This window comes from Vidua macroura, chromosome 3 (assembly GCF_024509145.1).
Source record: "Vidua macroura isolate BioBank_ID:100142 chromosome 3, ASM2450914v1, whole genome shotgun sequence".
Classification (NCBI taxonomy): Eukaryota; Metazoa; Chordata; class Aves; order Passeriformes; family Viduidae; genus Vidua; species Vidua macroura.
The window spans coordinates 95,433,440-95,456,657 of record NC_071573.1 but is presented as its reverse complement, the minus strand read 5'-3'; the positions used below and the strand labels follow the sequence as shown (position 1 = coordinate 95,456,657).

Genomic DNA, 23,218 nt, shown 5'->3' with positions numbered 1-23,218 from the left:
AAATTCTCTACAACATTATAAAATGGAATATTTTTTAAGACTAACAGATGATCTGAGGCTTTTGTTTGGGTTTTGGCTTTGGTTTGGGGAGCGGCTTTCTGTTTGGTTTTTAATAATGTGCAGTCTGTTCATGATACTGCAAGGCAATCTAATCAGAAAATATCCAGGAAATAATTTTAGTCTTGTAGAATTTTTAAGGAGTTACTCCAAAAACTTTGACATACATTTCCCTTTCTTCCTTAAATCAGATATTAAATCCAGTTGTCACTAGATGACTCAAACAGGAAGAAAAATTTTATGTGCAACCTATAAATCTATGTATTGGATTTGCATGGCCAGGGTTTGGTAGTGGAGGGGCTACAGGGGTGGCTTCTGGGAGCAGCTGCCAGAAGCTTCCTTCATGTCCAGCAGAGCCAATGCCACACAGCTCCAAGATGGATGTGCTGGGCCAATCAGAAATGGCGACACCTATGGGATAATACAGTTGAGAAGGGAAAAGTTATTGCACAGTTGCAATTGCACCCAGAGAAGAGAGGAGTGAGAACATGAGAGGAAGAACCCTACAGACACCAAGGTCACTGCAGAAGGAGAGGCAGGAGATGCTCCAAGCACCAGAGCTGAGATTCCCCTGCAACCCATGGTGCAGCCCATGGTGAGGCAGCTGTGCCCCTGCAGCCCATGGGGATCCACAGGGATGCAGAGATCCACCTGCAGCCCATGGAGGGGACCCACACCAGAGCAGGTGGATGCCTGAGAGGAGGCTGTGACCCCGTGGGAGCAGGGTCCTGGCAGGGACCTGCAGACCTGTGGAAAGAGGAGCCCACACTGGAGCAGGTTTGCCAGTGGGACTTGTGACCCTGTGGGGGACCCACGCTGGAGCAGCCTGTTCCTGAAGGACTGCACTCTGTGCAAGAGTGATCCACACTGCAGCAGTCTGGGGGGGACTGGTGCTTGTGGGATGGACTCACGTTGGAGAAGTTCACAGAGCACTATTTCCAGTGGGGGGACCCTACGTTGGAGTAGGAAAAGGACTCCTCTCCCTGAGCAGCAGCAGAAACAACCTGGGATCGAATGACCATAATCCCCATTCCCATCTCCCTGCACTGCTGGGGGAGGAGGAAGAGCTGGAATGAGGACTGGGGGAAAGGTATTTTTAAGGTCTTATTTTACTTCTCATCGTCCTGCTCTAAATTTGTTAGTAATAATTTCAATAAAAATCCCCAGCTTGATTCTGTTTTGCCCAGGACACTATATGGTGAGTGACCTCTCCCAGTTCTTATCTCAACCCATGAACTCTTCATTTTATTTTCTGTACCGTCCAGCTGCAGAGGGGAGCAGGAGAGAGGCTCTGGTGCATGCCTGGCATCTAGCCAGGGCTAACCTACTACAATGAACCACTTTTATCTTAATAGTGGCATTTATAGTTTCCATTCTGTCCTCAGTTTGAAACAAATTGTAAAACCAAAACCAAACATGACCCTCCCCAACCTGAGACCAACAGGATCTGAGATTCTGGAAACTGACACTTCAGAGCCTTCAGCATCCAACTCTTCAGAAGAAAAATCGGCAGAAGTACAAAATCCCATCCTGGAACATGGCTGTATTTAGCAGGGGAGAAGTACATATTTTTATTTGCTTTCAGTGATGACTAAATGCTGAGTTCCATGTCTCAGTGGATGCAATACATGCCTGCAGAAAACATGGTTGTTAAAGGAATCAACTTCTATGAGATTCACTAAAGTGCTCATCTGCAGTAAACGCGGGTGGAACTCTGTGCTTCACTGTGGTTCCACTGACCAGACCACAGGCTAATACTTAACATGTGAGTTTAAAATATTGTGAAGCTTTCTTTTTCTAGTAGGATACCCAAAATCTGGCTAAACAAAAACCTTGTAGAAAATCTCCTTGTAAAAGAAATAGCAACTTATTAATTATTTAATCAATTAATATAAATAAATTAATCCCCTAGAAGTTTTCTCTAGATTTAGCAGAAGTCATCATGCTCTGGCAGAAAATACACCTATACTGGACTGTAGCTAACTTTTTTTTTACTCTTAACTTTACCACTTATAACAAGCTGTGGGGGCAGGGAGGGAGAAACAGGAGTCAGTTCTGTATTTTTTCATTCAAAACTACATTTTTCACGAGTGACATTTTGGATGTGTGAGCGCTTAGTCATCTGTATAATACATGATTTGTGTCTTAATCCTATTTTCACTGTTTCTCTTTGAACCCAAAAAATGGTTCTGTGCAACTGGTCCTTCCTGAATGCAATCCCTGTTCTGTATGCTGGGCTTCTACAAATTTGTATAAAACACCATAGTGGCTCATTCCCCTCTTCCATTAAAAAAACCTACTGATTATAAAAATAAATCAACCAGCTTATTCGTCCTAGTAGAGGTGGTGAATTATTAAGTCACTAGATTGCTTGCTGAAAAGTTGAAACTTTTAAAATGTGAACTGAATTTAACATGAGTTTCGACTTAGTACCACTTTACAGGAAGATTCCTAAGCCTAGTGAAGGTAAACAACCATATCCTCTTATTTCCTTTGTTACCCCAGCAGCTTAAAGATACAGATTTAAGACCTTTCAATCTCAGCCTCAATATGCAGGAAACTATAGGCTGAATTCCTACATAGCCATGAATGGGAAAGCACAAACCATCATGTTGTCAATCTTATGAGTTATTTTACTTTCACTGGGATATCTGAAATGGTCATTCTGGTGGGGAATAACACTAGATTATGCCTAAATACTTCCACCTTTGACCTTAAAGGTGCATCAAACCACATTTAGGATGTTTTGTCCCTAACTGCCCATCATTTCCCCCCATTTACTTTCTCAAAACATTAATAAAGAAATCGAAAACAATTCTTCCAGAGGCAGTACTTAATTGGATCTGAAATAGTGTATAACTCTTTGTCCCTGAAAAGTGAAACAGTTATTAGCTTGCAATTCCTCGCTTGTGTTTAGAAGTCAAAACTTCTGATGGTAATGCAATAATGCGCAAAGATTCTGATTTCTGTATTTAAGTATACCTTCTACCATCTGCCTTTTCTAAGCAAGTTCTGAAGTTTGATGTCTGATTGAAATTTTAGCACAAAACAGAAACCTCATTAACACAAAACACATCTATTCTACAGCAGAAGTCCCAAGAAACTTAATCCCCATTGTGAAGTCTGCAACAAACACAGAGTGACACCAGGATTCCAACCTCCCCAAGAATAACATGATCTTCTGTTGAAATCCATCTCTCTCCCAGAAGGTTGAGCAGGTGACAAGTACAGACTACAAGTTTGGAAGACAGCAAAAGACAAAAACAAGGCTAAATAAGAAAACAAATTTTATAGAGCCAGTTTTACAGATAACGTGCTAATGCTAGTTCATACCAATGCTGAGAATATTCAAAACAGAAAATCATCACAGTATCACTTATATTACTGATCTCAGTACATTTACATGTCTAAGGCAGACAGGAAGGGTGATGTTCAGAAAAGCAGGCATAGACTTTTACAAAGCATTCAAATTTTGTCCAAGAGAAGAACTGTCTACTTACTGGCCTTCTGCAAACTTAGTATTGTATTACAGATGGACTGTCTTTACACTGCACTATACTCTCGAAGAACACTTGTGATAGGCTGTACGTCCTCCTGAGTAAATCTGGAAATACTGTCTGACCCTCATGTAGGAACTGGGATTACAGCAAATTTCTCATCCATTGTATTGCATGGACTTGAGTATTTTACTACTGTGAGATACAAAATGTGATTTCACATTTCAGCTTTAAAGTTGGTATGTTTTCTCCTCAAAGTAAATGCTGTGTTACATGTGCTTGTGTGTCACTGTGCTAGGAACTGACCAGAAGACTAAAGGAAGACTTAGCCAGTTCTATCAGGCAGCAGATCTTTTAGTCTAGCAGGCTCCACGTGAAACAGCTTCCATCCAAAGGCTGCCTAATGATACTGGGATGACATAACCTAAGTTACAGATCAATTATTATCTCACAGACTAGCATTGAAAGTTGACTAAAATCAACTCATTGAGGACAAGAGCTCAGTTCAGTCAGCATTATATATAAAGAAGCAAGGTGTTACTTTTCCAGTGCTTGTGAGAAAGCACTGGAAGAGTTTACAGAAAAATTTATACTGAATTATATATATACTTTATAACTGCATTGATGTGTGACAAAATGGTTGATCATGTAATCCAATTAAAACCTTTCTATATTTTCTCATTAGGTGACAGAACAGCTAAAATACAAAATTAAACTGAGTAAGTATTGAATGTAGAGGCATAATTTTACAATTTAAATACATCAATCAGGTAAACTTTACATATTTCAGAAGAAGCTAATTTTTTTTTTTTGAAATTATATCATGAAGCATTAATGAGACTTCTCCAAAAATGCTTTACAGCATCTAAGACACTGCTCGTAAACAGTTTCAAAGTCCTTTTCGTTCCCCTAGAAAAGAAGAGAGGAAAAAGACTGTAAGAATAACAATACTGGCTAAAGAGCAAATACAAATTGCAGACTGGTTTGTCTGCTGTCAGTAATAGCAAACAACAGACGTTAGGAAAAAATAAAAACAGTGTAAATACTTGGTGATAGCTTTGGCATATTTCTCTCTAATTTGAGCTCAGGAATTTCCAAAGACAAACTCTGTGACTTTGTATTCAACAGTCATGCATGACTTTCCTTCATGTATTTCTTCTACTCACTTTTGAGCCTTTTAAGTTTTTTCCTTTTTTAGGTTCACACTAAACTGTCATGTTGAATTTCACAGTTTAATGAAGCACTGTGTGGAAACAAAAAGCCCAAAACAAACTCCTTTTTGTTTTGAGCCTGCTTCCCACTAATACCATTTGCTTACCACTATACCATATTCTCTACTTCCTGGGTAATGAATAGCAATTTCTTAGTCAGCTTTCCCCATGATATCAAGATTTTAGAGAAACCTACCTCATCTTCATCCACTTCTGTTTCCTAAACTGAAGAATATTAGTCTAATTGTTTGCTCTTGGCTGGCATTATCCAACTTTTTTGACCACCTGTGTCAATGGCTATGTCTCTAACTTTCCTGATCACATCCTTTTTGTAACGAGGCTGATCAAACAGGGTTTCACCCAATATTGAAAATGTAGGTGCACTGCATTATTTTAATTTAAATACATGTTATAAGCATAGTAACATTTTCCTTTCCTATCCCAGTAATATATAGTTTTCTTAAGTCATTAAAAAACAGTTTACACTTTGTGTAACATCATATTATGTATCATATGCCAACTGATGTCTCATATCCCCATTATGATCTGGGAAGATTATACTACACACACACAATTTTTAATCAAGCCACCCAAAGAATTTCTTATACATACATAGTATGGATCTTCAATGATAAGCTGTTTCTGTGGATCATAAGTTCCAAGTAGCTCAATTTTGGCCTTGCAGTCCTTAACTTGGTTGCTTTTCCTGTTCAAATCTCTGTAGAAGAGAAAATAAAATTTTCCCCTGAATTTTCCTTCAGAATTTTGGCATCTGTATGAGATGTTCACAACCATTTCTAGACAATGCAGGAAAATAACGTGTCTGAACTCCATGAATCCTGTGGACTTTATGCTGCTCCTTATTTTTGTTTTTCTTGTTACGTGGGGTCTTTTTTAACTGAGTATGGAAGACATAAACTGAATTCAAAGCATAAAGAAGCAGTCAGGCACTTTACCCACAGCTTAAAAAAACTTTTTAACAGGAAGTTCATCAAGTTCGTCCTCCAATCATTAGCGCTTTCAACACTTACCCTTAGCTTGTATTGAACAAAAACCAATTTAAATTATCCAGGTATTTTTCCAGAAGTATGAGTAAGATTCTCCTATCTGCTCAAAACCACTGTTTTAGGCTGGTATGCTCTAGCTCATGTGAAATCCTACCACATTCAGTTAACAGAAAATGGTAAATCAGTGAGCTACACCTGTTTTCCTTTTGATATACGGTAGCATTTCACCAGCTGTCACATCCTCTTCCTTCTACATTGCCTCTCATTGATAGAACATTCTAGTTTTGAGATGGCATTTTCCTTAATTGCTTAAAAATGGCCATCTGTTATCCCAAAAACGGTCATCTGTTATCCATACTTAAAATGGACCTCTCATCATCTTCAGATTAAAGACAGCTCAGTACTATCATCTTCACAATGAACTCCCAAAACATACTAAATTATTTTAATATTACACATCTCCATACCAAATCATCATTTTACTTACTCACCATTACAAAAGGCGAAGAAATCCCTTGTGAATACTTAGTCATAACCATATCAGTTTTAAGACATTAAATTAAAATTATTAATTCTGATTAAGAAATTAATTTCACATAGTTTAGAAATAGCAGTGAGACCACAGTACTGGTTTTGCTTGAAGGAAAATCAGAGATCTTCTATCAAGCTGTTGCTTGAATTTACAGATTTTTCAATAAATTCTCTAGCTTTCTGTTATTAAAAAAATGTCAGACCATCTTCTTAAAGGTTTTTGACATACCACTTAATGAACAGGAGAGGGTCAGATGGCTCTGGTACTAAAGAAAAGACATGTCCCAAATCTTCCCTTTCTGATATGACAGTCATTCCATCAACACCTGGAATCAGCTTGCCCTCCTCGAGCTACAAGTAAGCATTCCTAGGCAATACAGTGCAAGCTGAAGGGAAAGCTTTAGCACAGCAGCAGCAATATCCCTGTTATAGTTCTGACATTTCTTCTTCTCTAGAGCTCATATCAAATAAATTGTTAATTCAAATTTCTGTTTAAGAACTCAAGTGAAAATAGAAGGAAGCCTTGTCATGTCATTGCCTGAGACACTGCAATCAAGCCAACATACCCTTTGTTCATGAAGGCTGTGGAAGAGAGCTTATTCAAGACATTCTAGAAAATTCAACAATATCATACTTATTTCAGTTAAGTGGTGCTGCTTCTAGAAGACTTTATGTGCTACTAGTAAGGTCTTCATTTAGGTTTTGTTGTTGGTTGTGGTGGTTTGTGCCTTTTTAAACTAACTTGACAAGCACTTTGTCAAGTGCTTACAAGCCCTTTGACACTTGTAGTTTATTAAATTCAGCTCCTTAATCCTCAATATGCATGTAATTGAACAGAAATTTTGCTAGTGATACCCAAAATTTTACACTAGGCAGCTACTTAACCAGATCTTTCTTAAGTACGCTTAGCTACAGCACAGCTAACAATAAGACTTCCCCAAGCTAATAACCTTGCTAATTTCAGAGTTCCCTCTCTTTTTCTATATAAAAAAGTAAAAAAAAAAAAATCAATTAATCCCTTCCAAGTTCCCAGTTTGTCTTTTAGCTGCCATGCAATTAGAAAAAAACGGATCACTTCAATCAAGACAGTAAGTACATCCTCATTCTTAATTATACAGGCATCAGCTGTATAGAGCACAAAGTAAGTAAATTTCTATGTCCTTCATCCTTGAGTGGCATGTATCACACAAATAAACCATTGAGTTCTGGCTCAATAAACTTATTAGAAGTGAAGAATCTATCCATTAGCACATCATTCACATACATGTAAAAAAAAAATCCAAACAAAGAAACCTCAACATAAGCTAAGCAGTAAAATGTGACACCTGTCTTCAAAGTGACTTATGAGACATAACTACAAGTAATCCATATGAATTGTTCCATTTCTTCATACATTACCTTAGATTGCTCTCATCCATACAAAGTATATGATCAAAGGTCTGGAAATCCTCTTTAGTAATCTAGAAGTAAAAATAGGTGCTTTAGCCTACAAACTGCATTTGATTAATGAAAGGGGGGGAAAAAGTGTTTTCAAATTCTGCAGCTCTGATTTATTAAAAAAAGACACAGGTGGAAAGAATAGAACTGCAACTTCATTCAATTTTATAATAACTTACAAGATTTTAAATATATTCCCATGATTATTTATCCATTTCTGCAAATATTCCACAAAAAAAAAAAAAAAAAAAAAACAACAAACCCAAATCAGCTATTTAACAAACCTTTTCTATTTTTTCCTTTTACATTTCATGCATCAACTTAGAACATTATTAAAAACAACATTTCTAGTACTTTTCAACTACTAAAACTAAAGCAATTTCCAATTATGGGAACCATGCAATAAAATGGTTAAAAATAAAATAGAAAAATTACTTTCTTGATAGGACAACAAAAATATAAGTAACCTGGAATCAATTGCAATACTTCCAATCTAGAAATCTACTACAGCACAAGAATATATACCAAGTGAAACTTAAAGCTGAAGCATGATGGTATGAGTTACAATCTCTTAAAAACAAATGCATCCAATTTAAACCATGTAAATTCACAAAATTTGTAGTATGATGTGAAAAAATCTGGGATCTATTGTACATCTTCCTGCCATCATACCATCTGTTCTTTTTCTTTCTTGTAATTTATTGACTCCTGAACATGGGTATCAATTTTGTTCAGAGATCTGAGTTCAAGTCATGCAGGCAAACACAGCAGATAAACCACTAACTTAAATACTAATGTCATCTTCTTGTTTTAAGGATGGCTGCAGATGTTTGCCAGTTGTCATTTTATTTCAGTTTACATTTAAGCTTTAGTTGGGTAAAATCTTCCCAGACCATGCCCCCAACACTGGTATAGGATATCTGAACCAGGTGTCCATAAAGAAGATGAAGAAATGGAATAAAATTTTTAATATTAGAGTTTACTTGAAGATTTCTTTCATGCATAGGGCTGTGTGAAGCATCATAACCAAGAAACTTGGGAAGGTTGTTCAGAACAGGTTTTCTGGCAGGCATCCCTACAAAGGATGGTCGAGAGAAGTGAGTAAGCAAGTACACAGCCAAAAGGCAAAATACATTATCCTGTAAGTCAGTGTTTTAACTTGTAGAAAATATTTATGTATTAAAAAAAAAGGTTTAGATGGCAAAACAGCCACATTTTTTTTGTGAAAACGGCAAATAGATACTGATTAAGCTTCTGTAACAGGGAGCAAGAAAAGACAGAAATTAGTATCAGAATAAAGCCATAAATGAAATATTACACACAAAGAGAATTGAAGAGGAAAGGTCAGGCATGCACATGAAAAGAAAGGGTTAATGATGAAAACTAATGCAGACTTGTTTATTTTCACTGTAAAAACATTTGCTGTATTCATGCAGTGCCTCTGACCTAAGAAAATATTTTTGCAGTGGAAATAGCTCTATTTTCCTGGCAAATCTAATCAGGACTTCTACAAGCTGCTTCTGATTGTTCTACACAGCTGAACACTTGCCCCTGTGAAAATAAGAGGGCACTGATTTCTTTGTACAGACAAATGGGAGAATAAACTAAGAACACCTGACAATGTGACAGTTATTACCCTATGACCAGCACTAATACAGTTGCAAATGCAGCCCTAAAATCAAGGCCACCATTTGGCTTGTGCTTTTAAGCCATAACACAGAGTCAGATTTAAAAAAAAAAAAAAGCTTTAATTGAGAAAACTCCATTGAACTGAAGGTACTCCTCAAAACTACTAGACCTAGTAATTTGGGGGATGAAATTGAGGACATAAAAATTTAGATACATTTTGAGAAGTGTAGTGGAGAGTTCAAGTAGGCAACTTTGGATGAAACTACACAGATAACAATAACTTTACATTTAAAAAATGTGTGTAACAATTATTAAATTATTAGTGAAACATTTCCTTTTATTTACAGAAGGGAAATCTTTTTTCTCTGTCTGAAACCCACAGAGAGGTAGTAATCCTCAAATTTACCCAGTTGTGAAACATATTTAATACAACCTTCTTCTAATCTCAATTTCATATTTAAGGCAAATGCATGGTATGAGTCATACCAAAATCAACTTTTGCCTCAGCATGAATAAAAGTGAAAATGATTAAAACCTTTCTGGTTTGTGCATGAAGAATAAGAGCTTAAAGAATTTCATACAGCAACCTGCGATTAACTAAAATGATAACTTTATTTTATATATAAATATATACATTTGTTTTTGTACTTCACTTTTAACTTAGAATATCACTGTACATGATGGTAGGACATGACCAATTTAATATTCTCTTTTACATAAACCATTCTTGTAGTACTGAATTAAAAAAAAAAAAAAGCTAAAATCCATGATTATCATAATTATGCAAAAAATTACATGAGAGAAGGTGCCTTTCACTGGGTGGGTAACAGTTTTCCACAGGACTGAAGAGGATAATTGTACAGTACTTCGAAGGCAACAGAAGATAAATCCCTACTCTCTATTTCTGCAGCCTCTGTTATAAAATCTTCCTTAATCTGTTCTGAAACAAGTGTCACACAAAATTCTATCCTTAAGTTTGTCTCTAAAAGTGAAGCAAATACACTTCCACTTGTACCAACCTGACCACTCTGAACAGTCCTGTTCTCCACTGTCAAGTACCTCTTTTTTCAGAAGTACCACAAGACCATATCAGGTCTGCAGTTCAGAGAATCAGCAGAGACCATCTGACAGAAGTTTAGGGAAAAAAAAAATTGGAGTTACGTTGTTAACATCAGTGCAAAATAAACTGTTATCTGTAGTTCAGGGATTTGAAGATTTTCTTTATAAAATAAACTATGTGTACTGGAATGATTTAGACAAATTTTCATCCTCTTAGTCTTTCATTTTATTGCCTCATTTTTTTATTTTCTCTCCCTGAATATGTAGCATTTTAAGGTCTTCTGACTGAAAAATCTCTTCATTTGCCAGAATGTATAAGCAAATGTCTTCATTTTCATTTTTTCTCTGCCAAAGGAAGATATAAAGATTTGCTTCAAGACAGAGGATCAACATGTTTTGGGTCCTTTGCTTTATTTAACTGCTCATGAACCACTCTAGGAACACCTAGAAGAACAGTTCTCAAGTTTCCAAGGTTTATCTTCTAGGAAGACAAATATGTCACACTACTGTGATGACTGAAACACTGACTGAATAACTTCAGTACCATTTAGCTTGTATATTGACAAATAATGATGTTTGTAAGAACTGATGAACAGTAAATCCAGATGTTGTAACAGGAAAAGATCACAACAGACTTTTGTAGTTATTATTCTAATAGTAAATTATTGAAAAATCTGAAATGGTGCTGTGCTTAATTCTGTTTCATATAAACAGAGATTAACATCAGGAGAGGTCAGCAGAGGGCAATTGACTAATTGAGAAAATTTATTTTTGGAAGTCAAAAAACTAAACATGTAGTCTTTGAAAAGTGAAGAAAGTAAATATGACCTCAGTGAGGTCTAGAAAAATTCTGAAGGGAACAGAAATGTAAGATAATAACAAGACTACTTGATCTTTTTGTCAATACAAAAACTAGTGGCGTAAACTCAAACTAAGTAAAGGTCAAGCCCTAAAGGAATATCTTATATCCAGAGAATAGTTAACTGAAGTAAATTATGTGCATTTATATGAGTGTCTGAATGATTTAAATAGATGCAGACACATTTACTTCCAATCTCTCTGGAATTCAGTATGGAAATACATGTTCTTTTGTTAATGAAAACAGATACGAGTTTAGGTTAAACTTAGAGGATTTCACTAAGTGGCAAACCTGTCTTTGACTTAAGAATGCTTCAAGGGTATGTCTTCCTCTGAAGTTACCACCAACTGTGCTGCTAATCTTGGGTTTGAGTGCTTTCATTCTAATTTAGCACTCCAGATATTTTTAAAATATCTACATGCAAGCGCAAAAGCTTTTTGTGATGGATGAAGAGGTATTCTACTTCTTTTTGCTAAATAAATATACAATTCCTTGCTGAAGGATCCATCACACATTACTAGAGTAAGTCCATTTTTAAAAAGTATTTTAAAAATGCTCAGAATACTAAACATTTAGAGGCAGGAGTTTTCTATAATGCAGAAACTAGTTCAATGCTTTCCAGTTATACTTCCAATGAACCTTAATAACAAAAAACTCATTAAGCTCAACTAGAAGAGTTAAGCCACTCTTGAGTCCTTTAAAAAACTGCACAGAGTATTTATTTACTACTTGATGCTTAACCACGCATTGGTCCAATGACTTCTGTGATTGCAATGGTTAGGGCATGGGTATGAATAAGGAAGAAAATATACTCTCTTCTACCTGTCGTGCTTTATGTGCTGTCTCAATGCCATGATTTCTTAGACAACTTAAAGCCCTTGTATCTGGGAAGCGCCCCACATTCCAGTCTGACACAGCGGCACTGTCTGTCCTCCACTGTAACAACAAAACAAATACATACAGAGATTTTAAGAAAATTAAGGTACAGTACCTGCCTGGCAATATGATTCATGGTAATGCCATGCTTCTTCATGCAATTCTGTCCTCGATAGTCAGGAGGGCTTCCTATTTCATAGGCAGATGTCGCTGCACTGTCTATCCTCCACTACAAAAAAACAAATTCATATTTTCACGTTTCTTTCCTCACTGCTTATATTCTGACTGGCTATGAGACAGTTATTACTTGGAACAGAAATCAATAGCTTACCTTATGTTCAAGCTTCTCATCAGCTACAAGTTTTCTGAAAACTGCTTCAGCTATTGGAGAGCGACAGATGTTTCCTATGGAAACAAGAGATTCAAGTGAATTTTCAGACTATTGAAAACAAAAAAACAGTAATTATGTGGATTTTTCAGCCCAGATCAGATTAAAGATTTTTATTTACTCAGATAGAATGCAAACTGTGTATATGAGAACCCTGAGTCCTGTGCCTGGGTTGGGGCAATCTCCAATATCAGTACAGACTGTGGCATGAAGGGATTGAGAGGAGCCCTGTGGAGGACTTGGGGACACTGGTGGGTGAAAAACTGGATATGAGTCAGCAGAATGCACCTGCAGCCCAGAAAGCAAATCATATCCTTGGCTGTATCACAAGCAGCATGGCCAGCAGGTTGAGGGAGGGGATTCTAACCCTCTGCTCAGCTCTCACGAGACCCCACCCAAACTAATGCATCCAGTTCTGGGGCAACCAGCACAAGAAAGACATGGAGCTGTTGGAATGGGTCCAAAGGAGGGCCACAAAGATGATCTGAGGGCTGAGCACCTCTGAGTGACAACTGAAGTTGTGCAGTCTGAAGAAGAACAGGAGTGGGGAGATCAGATCTTACTGCAACCTTTCTATATATAAAGGGGGCTGTAGTGATAGGACAAGGGACAATGGTTTTAAACAGAAATGGAGAAGACTTGTATTGGACATAAACAAGATTTTTTTTTTTTTTTTTTTTTTACAGTGAGGGTAGTGAGACATTGGAACAGGTTGCCCAGAGAAACTGTGGTGCTCCATCCCTGGAAATGCTCAAGACCAGGCTGGATGGGGCTTTGAGCAACCGGTTCTAGTGAAAGGCATCTCTGCTTATGGCAAGACATTGCAATTAGATGAGATGACCCAGCTGATGGTCCCCTCCCACCCAAATCATTCTAGGATTCTGTACTATCCACTGGTCTCTTGAACAAGTCCAAAACACAGACACCACTATTGTGAAAATGTACTGAAATGGCTGAACAGCCTGTAGTAAAAACACTCTTGGTAACTGAAGTCAAGTCACTACAGGTCAAACTGAGCCCACATCAAGAGCAGCATCCAGAAACCAATTCTAACCCCCAAAAATTGAATTCAAGTACACAAGCTTTAAAAACATCACAGGAAAAAAATCTGAACTTTTTCTGCCCAAAATATAGAGGATTAGGAACAAAATCTAACACATGGCAAAGCTTAAATGCTGTCAACCAGCCAACAAACAGTTAAGATATTTATGCAAAAACATAAACAATCTTCCTTTCCAATGGCCTCCAATTTCCCTAGCCACTTGATCTGACCGTATTTTCAAAAAGAACCTATTTCAACAATGAATTACAGCTCCATTAAAAACTAAAAATAACGGAACTACAGCATATTTGTTCTGAAACTGTAGCTATAACTGTAACAATCTATGGCAGATCTCTTAAAAATGCATGCAAAAAATCATATTTGAAAAGAATGAAGTGTCTCAACAAAAAGAAAAAGCCTTTTCAACTATTACTTTAGCTCTTTCATCCTTAAGCAATTTTCAGTAACTAGATGGATATTCACAATATTTGATTTGTAATGCAGATTGCAGTAACTCATACACACAAATCTTCCTTTCCCGTCAAATGTAATGTGTAACTTTGCTCATCTCTGATTTTTGAGCAGATAAGTATAAAATACCAGAAATGGCAAAACTCATCTTTGTACCCTTAAATAAATCACTTTCCTACTACTGATTAAATTCTTTCCACATCGCAAATGATAAAAAGAAAAAAATGCCAATGAACAAAGCTAAATTCCCAACAGCAAAAAGAAATTTTCACATGAGGCACTTAATCTCATTTTTAAACAAAACACCAAAGTAGATACTTCATTGCTAGAGAGCAGCTGCTATGACCTGGGCATTCAATAACTTGCTGTCACACATCAACTATAAAAATCACAAAGAAGGAAGTGAAGGTCTGAAGCAACACAAATTAGAAAAGATTTAGAAAACATCAAATCAAACTAAATGGCAAAAGGAACAGGCTAAGCACTGAAAAACTGATCTTGCCAAAACATTAAGTGAGTTCTGATGTCAGCAGATATTCCAGGAGAAAACATACTATAATTCCATTGTTTGAATTAGTTTATTTAATGCATAGAAATGAACTCAGTCTTGGAAGAAAAATAAAACAGGAAAATTTTGGGGCTATGTGGTTAAGTGAGAAAATAAATTAGTATTATTAATTATGTAAATGCTTAAAATAAAGTAAAAAAATAATCTCAGTTTTTGAGTGAGTTAAGCATTAAACAGTAAAACTTCAAAGTATGGTAACATACAGCACAAGACAGAACATAACCTTCATATCAATGAACTCAGTTCTTTGATATTGCAAGCCTATACAGCATCATTCTTCTTACAAACACATCAAGCTCCACTTTAAAAACCATCATCTATCTTAAAAGGTTATTCCACATACTAATTTCCTGTGGTAGCATAAGACCTTCCAGTTTCAACTTAGTATTTATTCCTGAAAGTCTCTGCTCATCTGATCTTGGTTAACCCCAGCCTCTATCTTTCCTTCAACAGATAAAGAACCCTTGCCAAGCATAGCTGTGCTAAACTAAACAAACCAAGCTCTCAATCTCTTCATGAAATTAACTGACCTTATCTAATCACTCCAGTTAAGTCCGATCTGCACTTCTTCTAATATGTCAGTATTCAAGAAAAGTAAATTCAAACAAAACGACAGATTACACTACAGGAAAAGTTTGTTCCCATTTGGTTTTTAAATTAAAAAAAAAAAGTCTGTAATAGGGACTTAGTGTTTTTGAAAATAACCTGAGAACTTCTACAATCACCTTTGACTCATTCACGAGTATCAGATTTATAAGTTCCTACTCCTAATTTGTCCATTCCCTCTCTTTCTTTATTACTTCAAATAGGTGATCTTTAAGTCTTTTTTCTAAACTATTACATTCTTCCATTACACCAGCTGTGGAGGCCATCCATTTCTTCCTGAACAAAATTTTTTCTCTGTATGAATGATCCCACACAACTGTGCGTGAACAGTAACTTTCATCACTACACTCAACACTTCAGTATAAAACAATGATTAATATTCTTGGATCTAGTGATTCATTAACAAGCTCAAAATGGTGGTTTTTAAATAAATCCCTCATGGCTTTTTCCATTTGTTTAGCCTTCTGCTTCACACGGATTGAACATGTTCCAAATTTTCACTCTTCTACAGTTTGCTCACTTCTTAAAATAAATGCCATAAATATAATCTTTAATGATACCATATAAAATACCATAATGAACAGCACCATGATCACCCTTGATTAAACATATTAACTACCACTTCAAGCAGTAACTAGAAACTTCAGTTGTATCATTTTTGAAACCAACACTTAACCCAGTTTGTGACTTAAAAATTCATGTCTTCCCTGATGACACACTCCAGATATTAGCAGAAGTATTAACACTGTTAGGGAACTTCAAGCAGCATTTAAATCTGTTCTTGGGAACTACGGACAGAATCACAGAACTGACTTAAAAGAAGCTCTTTTCCGCACATACTCTGCAATATTATTTTCATCTTATACAATTTTTACCCATGCTACTCCTTGCAACTGTTAGCACTCATCTCAAGATTGATGTAAAGCTCTATCTTATCCCGCTAACATATGCAAACTTAATCCTTGTTTTCCAGTCACTTTCCTCACTAATTTTCTATCCATTTCAGATACAGTTTTACATCCCACATTGGTCTTTTCAGACTGTGCATCCTCACAGATGTACAGTATTTCCTAAGTTATGGATTGACAGATGTATTTGGAGAATGGAGAAACTTCACAAAAAGAATCATAGGGCAATTACCTTCCTCCTTGGACTTGAACCATTCTTTTCCTTAAATGTTATCTACATATTATCTTCGTTACCTATCCTACTCTAGCATTCCCTTTTGCTTTGTTGTACATCCAACTGATCTGATCATGCTGGCTTGATGTAGAAGGCAGCAGTAGCTGGAGTCCACCTACTGAAATTAATCCTACTAACATCTCCGAATACAATGATTCAAGGACAAGAGATTTAAATCACAGAATCAGTACTGGAACCATTTGTCAGTCACTTTTAAGAAGTCATATTTTCACATTAATTTTCTAAGCACAAGGCACCTAATCTTTGGAGTTCTTACTCCTATCTCTGCACTTATCCTTGACCCACTCCAGAGAGAAATTGAAGCTCTGCTTCTACTGGCAGAAGAGAGAACCTGAATCCATTTCATGCTCAGTTCCATTGCCCATCTCTGAGTATGTTGATCCAATCACTTAGTCTCTCAAATGGTTTTGGATCTTAATTGTTCCTTATTCAGCTCCCTACTTCTTTCAGAGCTTGCCCAAATGCAAACAAATGCTTTCCTCTTGTTCCCTTCTTTTGTTGTCTGCTGTTAGTAACAAAAGTTTTACTAGTTTTCACCCTCTCACATGCAAAAACCTGATTTTTATTCTACTTATGTTTCCATGAATGGTCACGTCATCCAAGTGACTGGAGCAATACTTTCCATCACTTGCACCATTCATCAGGTTCCCGAGTGTTTAAAACTGAGCAGTCACTTTATTATGTTCTGTACTCAAATTCTTGTCAGAACTTCATCACAAGTCCTAGTTCTTTCCATCTTGTCACACTCAGCATTCAATTACTTTTGTGAGGAACCATTCAAGGCACAGATTTTAGTTCAGATTCCCCAGTCTTTGCATTTATGTGTGTGTGTGTGTCTCAAAAAACTTTCCTTGCAGTGAGAATAATTATCCTGAATTATTCAACTGCTAGTACATCAGGCTTTTCTAATAAACCTAAAGGTTCACCAGGAAAACACAAGTTTTCAACACATAAGCACCTAGTTACAACAATCAGACCCTTAACATATTTTAAGCATAGATCTTGTTTTTCAATTCCAAGATTACTTTTACAACCATGCTTTCAACTCTCTAGTAATTCTGCATCATTTTGAAACAGAGATTAAATAAGACACTGTATTCTTACAGCTGTATTACCAATACTGCATAAAAGAAAGGTAATTTTCCTTACATTCTTTTTATAAAAAAAAAGACATTCAACTTGCCAAGAATCATCATTACAGCAACTGTTTTTCATGACTTCTTCAATGTCTTACCCAACCTATTGCTTTCCCATTCTGCTATAAACAGCATTTTGTTCCATGAAACCTAGTATTTGGCTATATCTAAACACATACAATTAATTGTGACAACTGAATCAGGAAACTCAAATCTCTCTGTAACTGTCATCTAATGTCCTCATACCCACTACGTTAGTTGCCATTTCAGAAATTATTTTATGCAGTCTAGATCCCTGGAGACAGTACTCATTCTCAGTGATTCACAACAAGCATTAATAATCTGAAGATCTAGTCAAACCCACTTTGCTCAACAGTATACCCATCTTACAACCACTCCTCCATCTCTGGAGGAGATCAGAAAGCCAGTACCTGGTCTAAGATGCCCAGTCAGCTTGTTGTGCTATAGTGGAGAAATCATCAGAGAGAAAGAGGCAGACTTATATAATACATCATATTAAGCCCATTTCTGGAGCTCAACTATTAATTACATGAGCTATGTAAGTGTAAAATGAGCAAATTGCATTTTGATTCACCTTCACTTTTAATTCTTTCTCTGCTTAAATGAAAAAAAAATATTTTCTGGTGCCTTTTCATATCTGTAATCAGATATGTTGCTGGATATTTCAATTATTTCTCAGTGATGAGGAACCCTTATCATTAATGTAGTTATGCACATTAACTAGATTGTATTTTGTTGTGTAATGACTATCTGCTTATTTCATTATAAACAAAGAACACAACAGATATTTCAGTAATAGGTTTCTTTCAAAACAATGTAGAAAGAAAATGTAGCTTTTCATGAAGAAGTGTCCTTTCTGGAATCCGCTCTCATTAGACGTGGCAAACTTTAGAATTAATGTACTGCATTAACCAATGCTGCAGTTAAATGCAGTTCTAGAAATCTGTTTAGTACTCTTTTCAGCAATAATCTCAGCTATTATTCCTAATAAAATTTAGGAGTAAAAAAAGGTATCACTCTTGAAGAATAACAAAAAAAAAAAAGCAATCTTAAAGCAGGAACAAGAAACAAGTTGCCTACAAAATTTCACTGAGAAGAGTGTATTTCGCTGAAAAAAAAAGTGCTTATCATGTCAATTAGCTTTTCGCACCACATATCACTAAAAAAAACTAAGGTTTTTTTTTATAACCCAGTAACACAGAAGAGGAAATTTAAAGGCTATTTGCAACATCTGATTAAGACCATCCATCCTATTAACATACTGATTGGTACTTGTGCACCCTTTCCTCAGGCCTAATAATTAATTAATATCAACTATTATGTTACACTAAAGAGCTCCTGCATTAGAACCTTGTTATAGTGCAAATCACCACTGTGGGCTTACACACCCACACATATGAATTGTTTCACAAAACATAGAATAGTTTAGGTTGGAAAAGACCCTGAAGATCACATCTGACTGTTCACCTGGCACTGCCAAGTCCCCCACTAATTCATGTTCTTAAACACCATGTCTACGTGTCTATTAAATACACATGGAGCCTCAACTATTCCTCTGGGCAGCCCCTTCCAGTGCTTGACAACCCCTTTGTGATTAAATTATTCCTAATACCCAATTTAAACCTTCCCTGGTGCAACTTAGGGCCATTTCCTCTCATCTTGTCTCTGTTAACTTAGTTCAGGTATTGTAGAGTGGTAAGGTCCCTCCTGAACCTCCTTCTCTCAAGGCTGAACAACCCCAGCTCCCATAGCTGCCCTTCAGACTTGTGCTCCAGACCCTTCACCAGCCTTGCTGCCCTTCTCTGGACACACTCCAGCATTTCAATGTCCTTCTTGACTGAGGGGCTCAGAACTGGACACAGCACTTGAGATGCAGCCTCACCAATGCCACATGCAGGGGGACAATCCCTGCCCTGGTCCTGCTGCCACACTATTGCTGATTCGGGCAAGGATGCCATTGGCCTTCTTGGCCACCTGGGCACACACTGGCTCATGTTCAGCTGTGGTCAATGAGCACCTTCAGCTCTTTTTCCACGGGGCAGCTTTCCAGCCACTCTGCTGTCAGCCTGCAGCCCTGCAGAGGGTGGTGTGATCCAAGGGCAAGACCCAGCACTTGGTCTTGCTGAACCTCTTATTGTTGGATTTGACACAGCTTGTAAAGCTCACTCTGCAGATCCTTTCTATTCTCCAGCAGATCAACACTTCCACCCAACTTGGTGTTGCTTGTGACCTGACTACAGCAGCCCTCAATCCCCTTGTCCAGATTACTGAATAAGATATTAAACAGGACTGATCCCAACACTGAGCTCTGGGGAACCACTACTCATGACCAGCTGTCAGCTGGCTGTACATCCATTCATCGCAACTTTGGGCCCACGCATCCAGTGTTTTACCCAGGACACAGTACACCCTTTTTTCCAGGAGAATGCTGTGGGAAATGGTGTTAAAGGTTGTAGTGAAGTCCAGGTAGACAACATGCCTCTTTTTCTCATCCACGAGGCAGGTCACCTGGTCACAGAAGATCAGGTCGTTCAAGCAAGACCTGCCTTTCCTAAACCCATCCTGGTTGGGCCTGATGCCCTGGTTGTCCTGTGCCACATGATGGCACTCAAGATCATCTGCTCTATGACCTTCCGTGGCACCAATATCAGGCTGGCAGACCTGCAGTTCCCCAGGTCATTCTTTCAAACCTTCTTGTAGATGAGTGTCACATTTGCCAAGCTCCAGTCAACCACAACCTCCCAGCTGACCAGGATTGATGGCAAATGATTGAAAGTGGCTCAGTGTGCACTTCCAGCAGCTCCCTCAGTGCAGGAAACACGGCTGGAAAGCAGCCTGGCAGAAAAGGACCTGGAGGTGCTGGCTGACACCCAGATGACAGCAGTGGGCCCATGTGGCCAAGCAGGCCAGTGACATCCTGGCCTGTATCAGCAATAATGTGGCCAGCAAGACCAGAAATTGACCAATGATTGTCCCCCTGTACTCAGTACTGGTGAGGATACACCTCAAATCTTACCTTCAGCTCTGGCCCCTCACTACAAGACATTGAGGCGCTGCAGTGTGTCCAGAGAAGGACACCAAGGCTGGTGAAGGGTCTGGAACACAAATCCTGTGAGAAGCAGCTGAGGGAGGCAGGGTTGTTTAAGCTGGAGGAAAGGAGGCTCAGGGAGACCTTATTGCTCTCTACAATACCTGAAAGGAGACTGCAGACAGTGGCCTCTTCCCAGGCCACTTGTAATAGAAGAAACAGACTCAAGCTGTACCAAGAGAGGCTCAGTTTGAATAGGAGGAGGAAATTTTTCACTGAAAGGGTGGTTTAGAATTGAAAGGAACTGCCCAGCAGGGTGAGGGATTCCTTGTCCCTGAAGTGCTCAAGAACCAACTGGATGTGGTACTTAGTGCTATGGTTTAGTTGGCAGATTGATGTTTGGTCAAAGGTTGGACTTGGTGATCTTGGATGTCTTTTCCAACCTTAGTGAATCTGTGATTCTATTCTGTGAATGTGTGATACTACTCCACATCCCTGTTTTCCAGCTCAGGGAGCTGGTACACAGAGACAAACTGGTCTGAGTGTTCAAGACTGAGGCAAAGAAGGCATTAAACACCTCAGCCTTCTCCTCCTCATCCTTTGTCATTGTTTCCTCCTGCATCCAATAAAGACAGAGATTCTACTTAGCCCTCATTTTGCTGCTGATGTATTTACAGAAATATTTTCTTTTGTCTTTTATGGCAGTAAACACTTTAAGTTCTAGCTGGGTTTTGGACCTTCTAATTTTTCTCCCTGCGTAACTTCATGACACCCTTTAGTCCCCTTGAGTTGTCTGTCCCTTCTTCCAAAGGTCATAATCTCTCCTTTCTTTCTTCAGTTCCAGCCAGAACTCCCTGTTTAGCCAGACCAGTCTTCTTCCCCATTGGCTCACCCTTCAGCACATAGGGATGGTGATTACCACTGTCCTTAGAACATCATGTTTGGGAAGGAGGATTCCTATTAATTAATATGTTTTATATATAGCTAATGTTTTATAGATATCTGTTTTATCTATCAGATGTTTATATATATCTGTATAGACCACTAGCTTCTAAACACACAGCAACTGATAATCCCTTACTAAAGGATGTTTTCTCTGGATTATTATTAGTGGTTGATTTTACTCAAAGGTAAACATCATATTTCAGAAAACTAAATTCATATTTTGCTATTCAACTAATCTGCATGTCTCCTATTACAACAACAAAAAAAGCAGATAGCGAGAAGCCCAAACATCAACTAACGGTTTTGCAACAAACCTGGCACACTGCCAGGGGCTCATAGCACATAGGTAAGATTATATGGGCAAGGAAGCAGATAACGTTAACAGCCCTCCTAGATCAGAGCAGAGGGCCATCCAGCTTGTTATGCCCTGAAGAAAGCAGATGTTTAGAGAAAGCATGCACAAAATGGGGCATGGCTCTGTAATCTATACAGTCAAGTTAGCTATTTGCTGGTTGTGATTATTTTGTTTACCAGTAATTGACTGTCCCAAACTCCAGAAAAGCATTCGGGTGATTTCTGATCACGTCAAACTTCTGTTTTCTGTGACTTTGCATGACAAAATTTACAACTTAAGCATAGAAAATATAAGTAAAAGAAAGTTTCCTATTTCTTCATTTTGGTAGCCTTTCAAGAATGTCTTATTCTTTTCACTCATTCTCATACCAGATCAAGAATTTCATTATTAGATCATAATAGATGAGCCTCTACCAAGTTCCTTTTTTTTACCTAAAATCCTACCCTTCTTTCCCGCTTTTTCCAGCAGCTCTTACATTAACTTCAGTGGCTCTTGTGGTTTTCTCTCTCTTTCCCACGTCAGGTGCTCCCAACAGCAAACCTGCAGGCAGGCTCCCCGTTCCCATCCCGCTGTTCCAGAAGCCAAGTGCTGCACAGCCCATATCAGAACGCTGCTCAAAGCCACAACCGTGCTGCCCCCAAGCAGCAACCTTAGCTCAGAGCTGGTTTATGCCTGTTTAGGTGTTGCACTTTCCCACACACGAGTTTCGCGTTTGTCAACACTGCATTTCACCTTCTTCACTACTTCCTACAGACTTCACAGAATCACAGAACCATTACGGTTGGACGGGACTTCTGGCAATTATCTAGTGCGATACCCCTGTCGAGGCAGGGTCACCTAGAGCAGGTTACACAGGAACGCGTCCAGGTGGGATGGGAAGGTCTCCAGAGAGGGAGACTCCCCGACCATCCCGGGCAACCTGTTGCGGTGCTCTGCCGCCCTCAACGCTAAGCCCTTCCTCGTTGTTCCGATCACGAAAAGGGCGCAGGTGTATTCCGCCTTCCATCTCACTTCCTGGCTACTACTTCGGCCCTCCCGACACGGCAAACCCGCGGCACCGCGGCGGGTGCCGCACTTCCCCCGCTCCCGGCCCTCGCTTCTCCGCGCTCCCGCCCCACCGCGCCGGTGCCCCGGGCCGAGGAGCGGCGGGCGCAGAGCGGGAGCGGCGCGGGAGCGGCCGTCCCTCGGCCCGCTCACCCAGGCACACGAACAGCACCGACTTCGTCTCCCCCGCCGCCATCTTCGCTCAGAGGACCTCGCGGCTGTCGCACCGCTCGCGCCTCGCTTTACGG

General features: G+C 38.5%; 1 protein-coding gene across 2 annotated transcripts; it reads right to left on the bottom strand.

Moving 5' to 3' along the window:
• Positions 1-3,327: 3,327 nt before the first annotated feature.
• On the bottom strand, positions 3,328-23,210 carry ACP1 (acid phosphatase 1). 2 transcript variants are annotated; one of them, XM_053973156.1, is made up of 6 exons: positions 23,124-23,210; positions 12,495-12,568; positions 12,279-12,392; positions 7,702-7,763; positions 5,378-5,483; positions 3,328-4,463 (listed from the first exon to the last, which is right to left on the bottom strand). In XM_053973156.1, the coding sequence occupies exons 1-6, from the start codon at positions 23,164-23,166 to the stop codon at positions 4,386-4,388; spliced, it is 477 nt and encodes a 158-aa protein (XP_053829131.1). In that variant the 5' UTR covers positions 23,167-23,210; the 3' UTR covers positions 3,328-4,385. The 2 variants fall into 2 exon arrangements, with proteins under 2 accessions (XP_053829131.1, XP_053829132.1); XM_053973157.1 differs by lacking the exon at positions 12,279-12,392 and adding an exon at positions 12,110-12,223.
• Between the last annotated feature and the right edge of the window lie 8 nt (positions 23,211-23,218).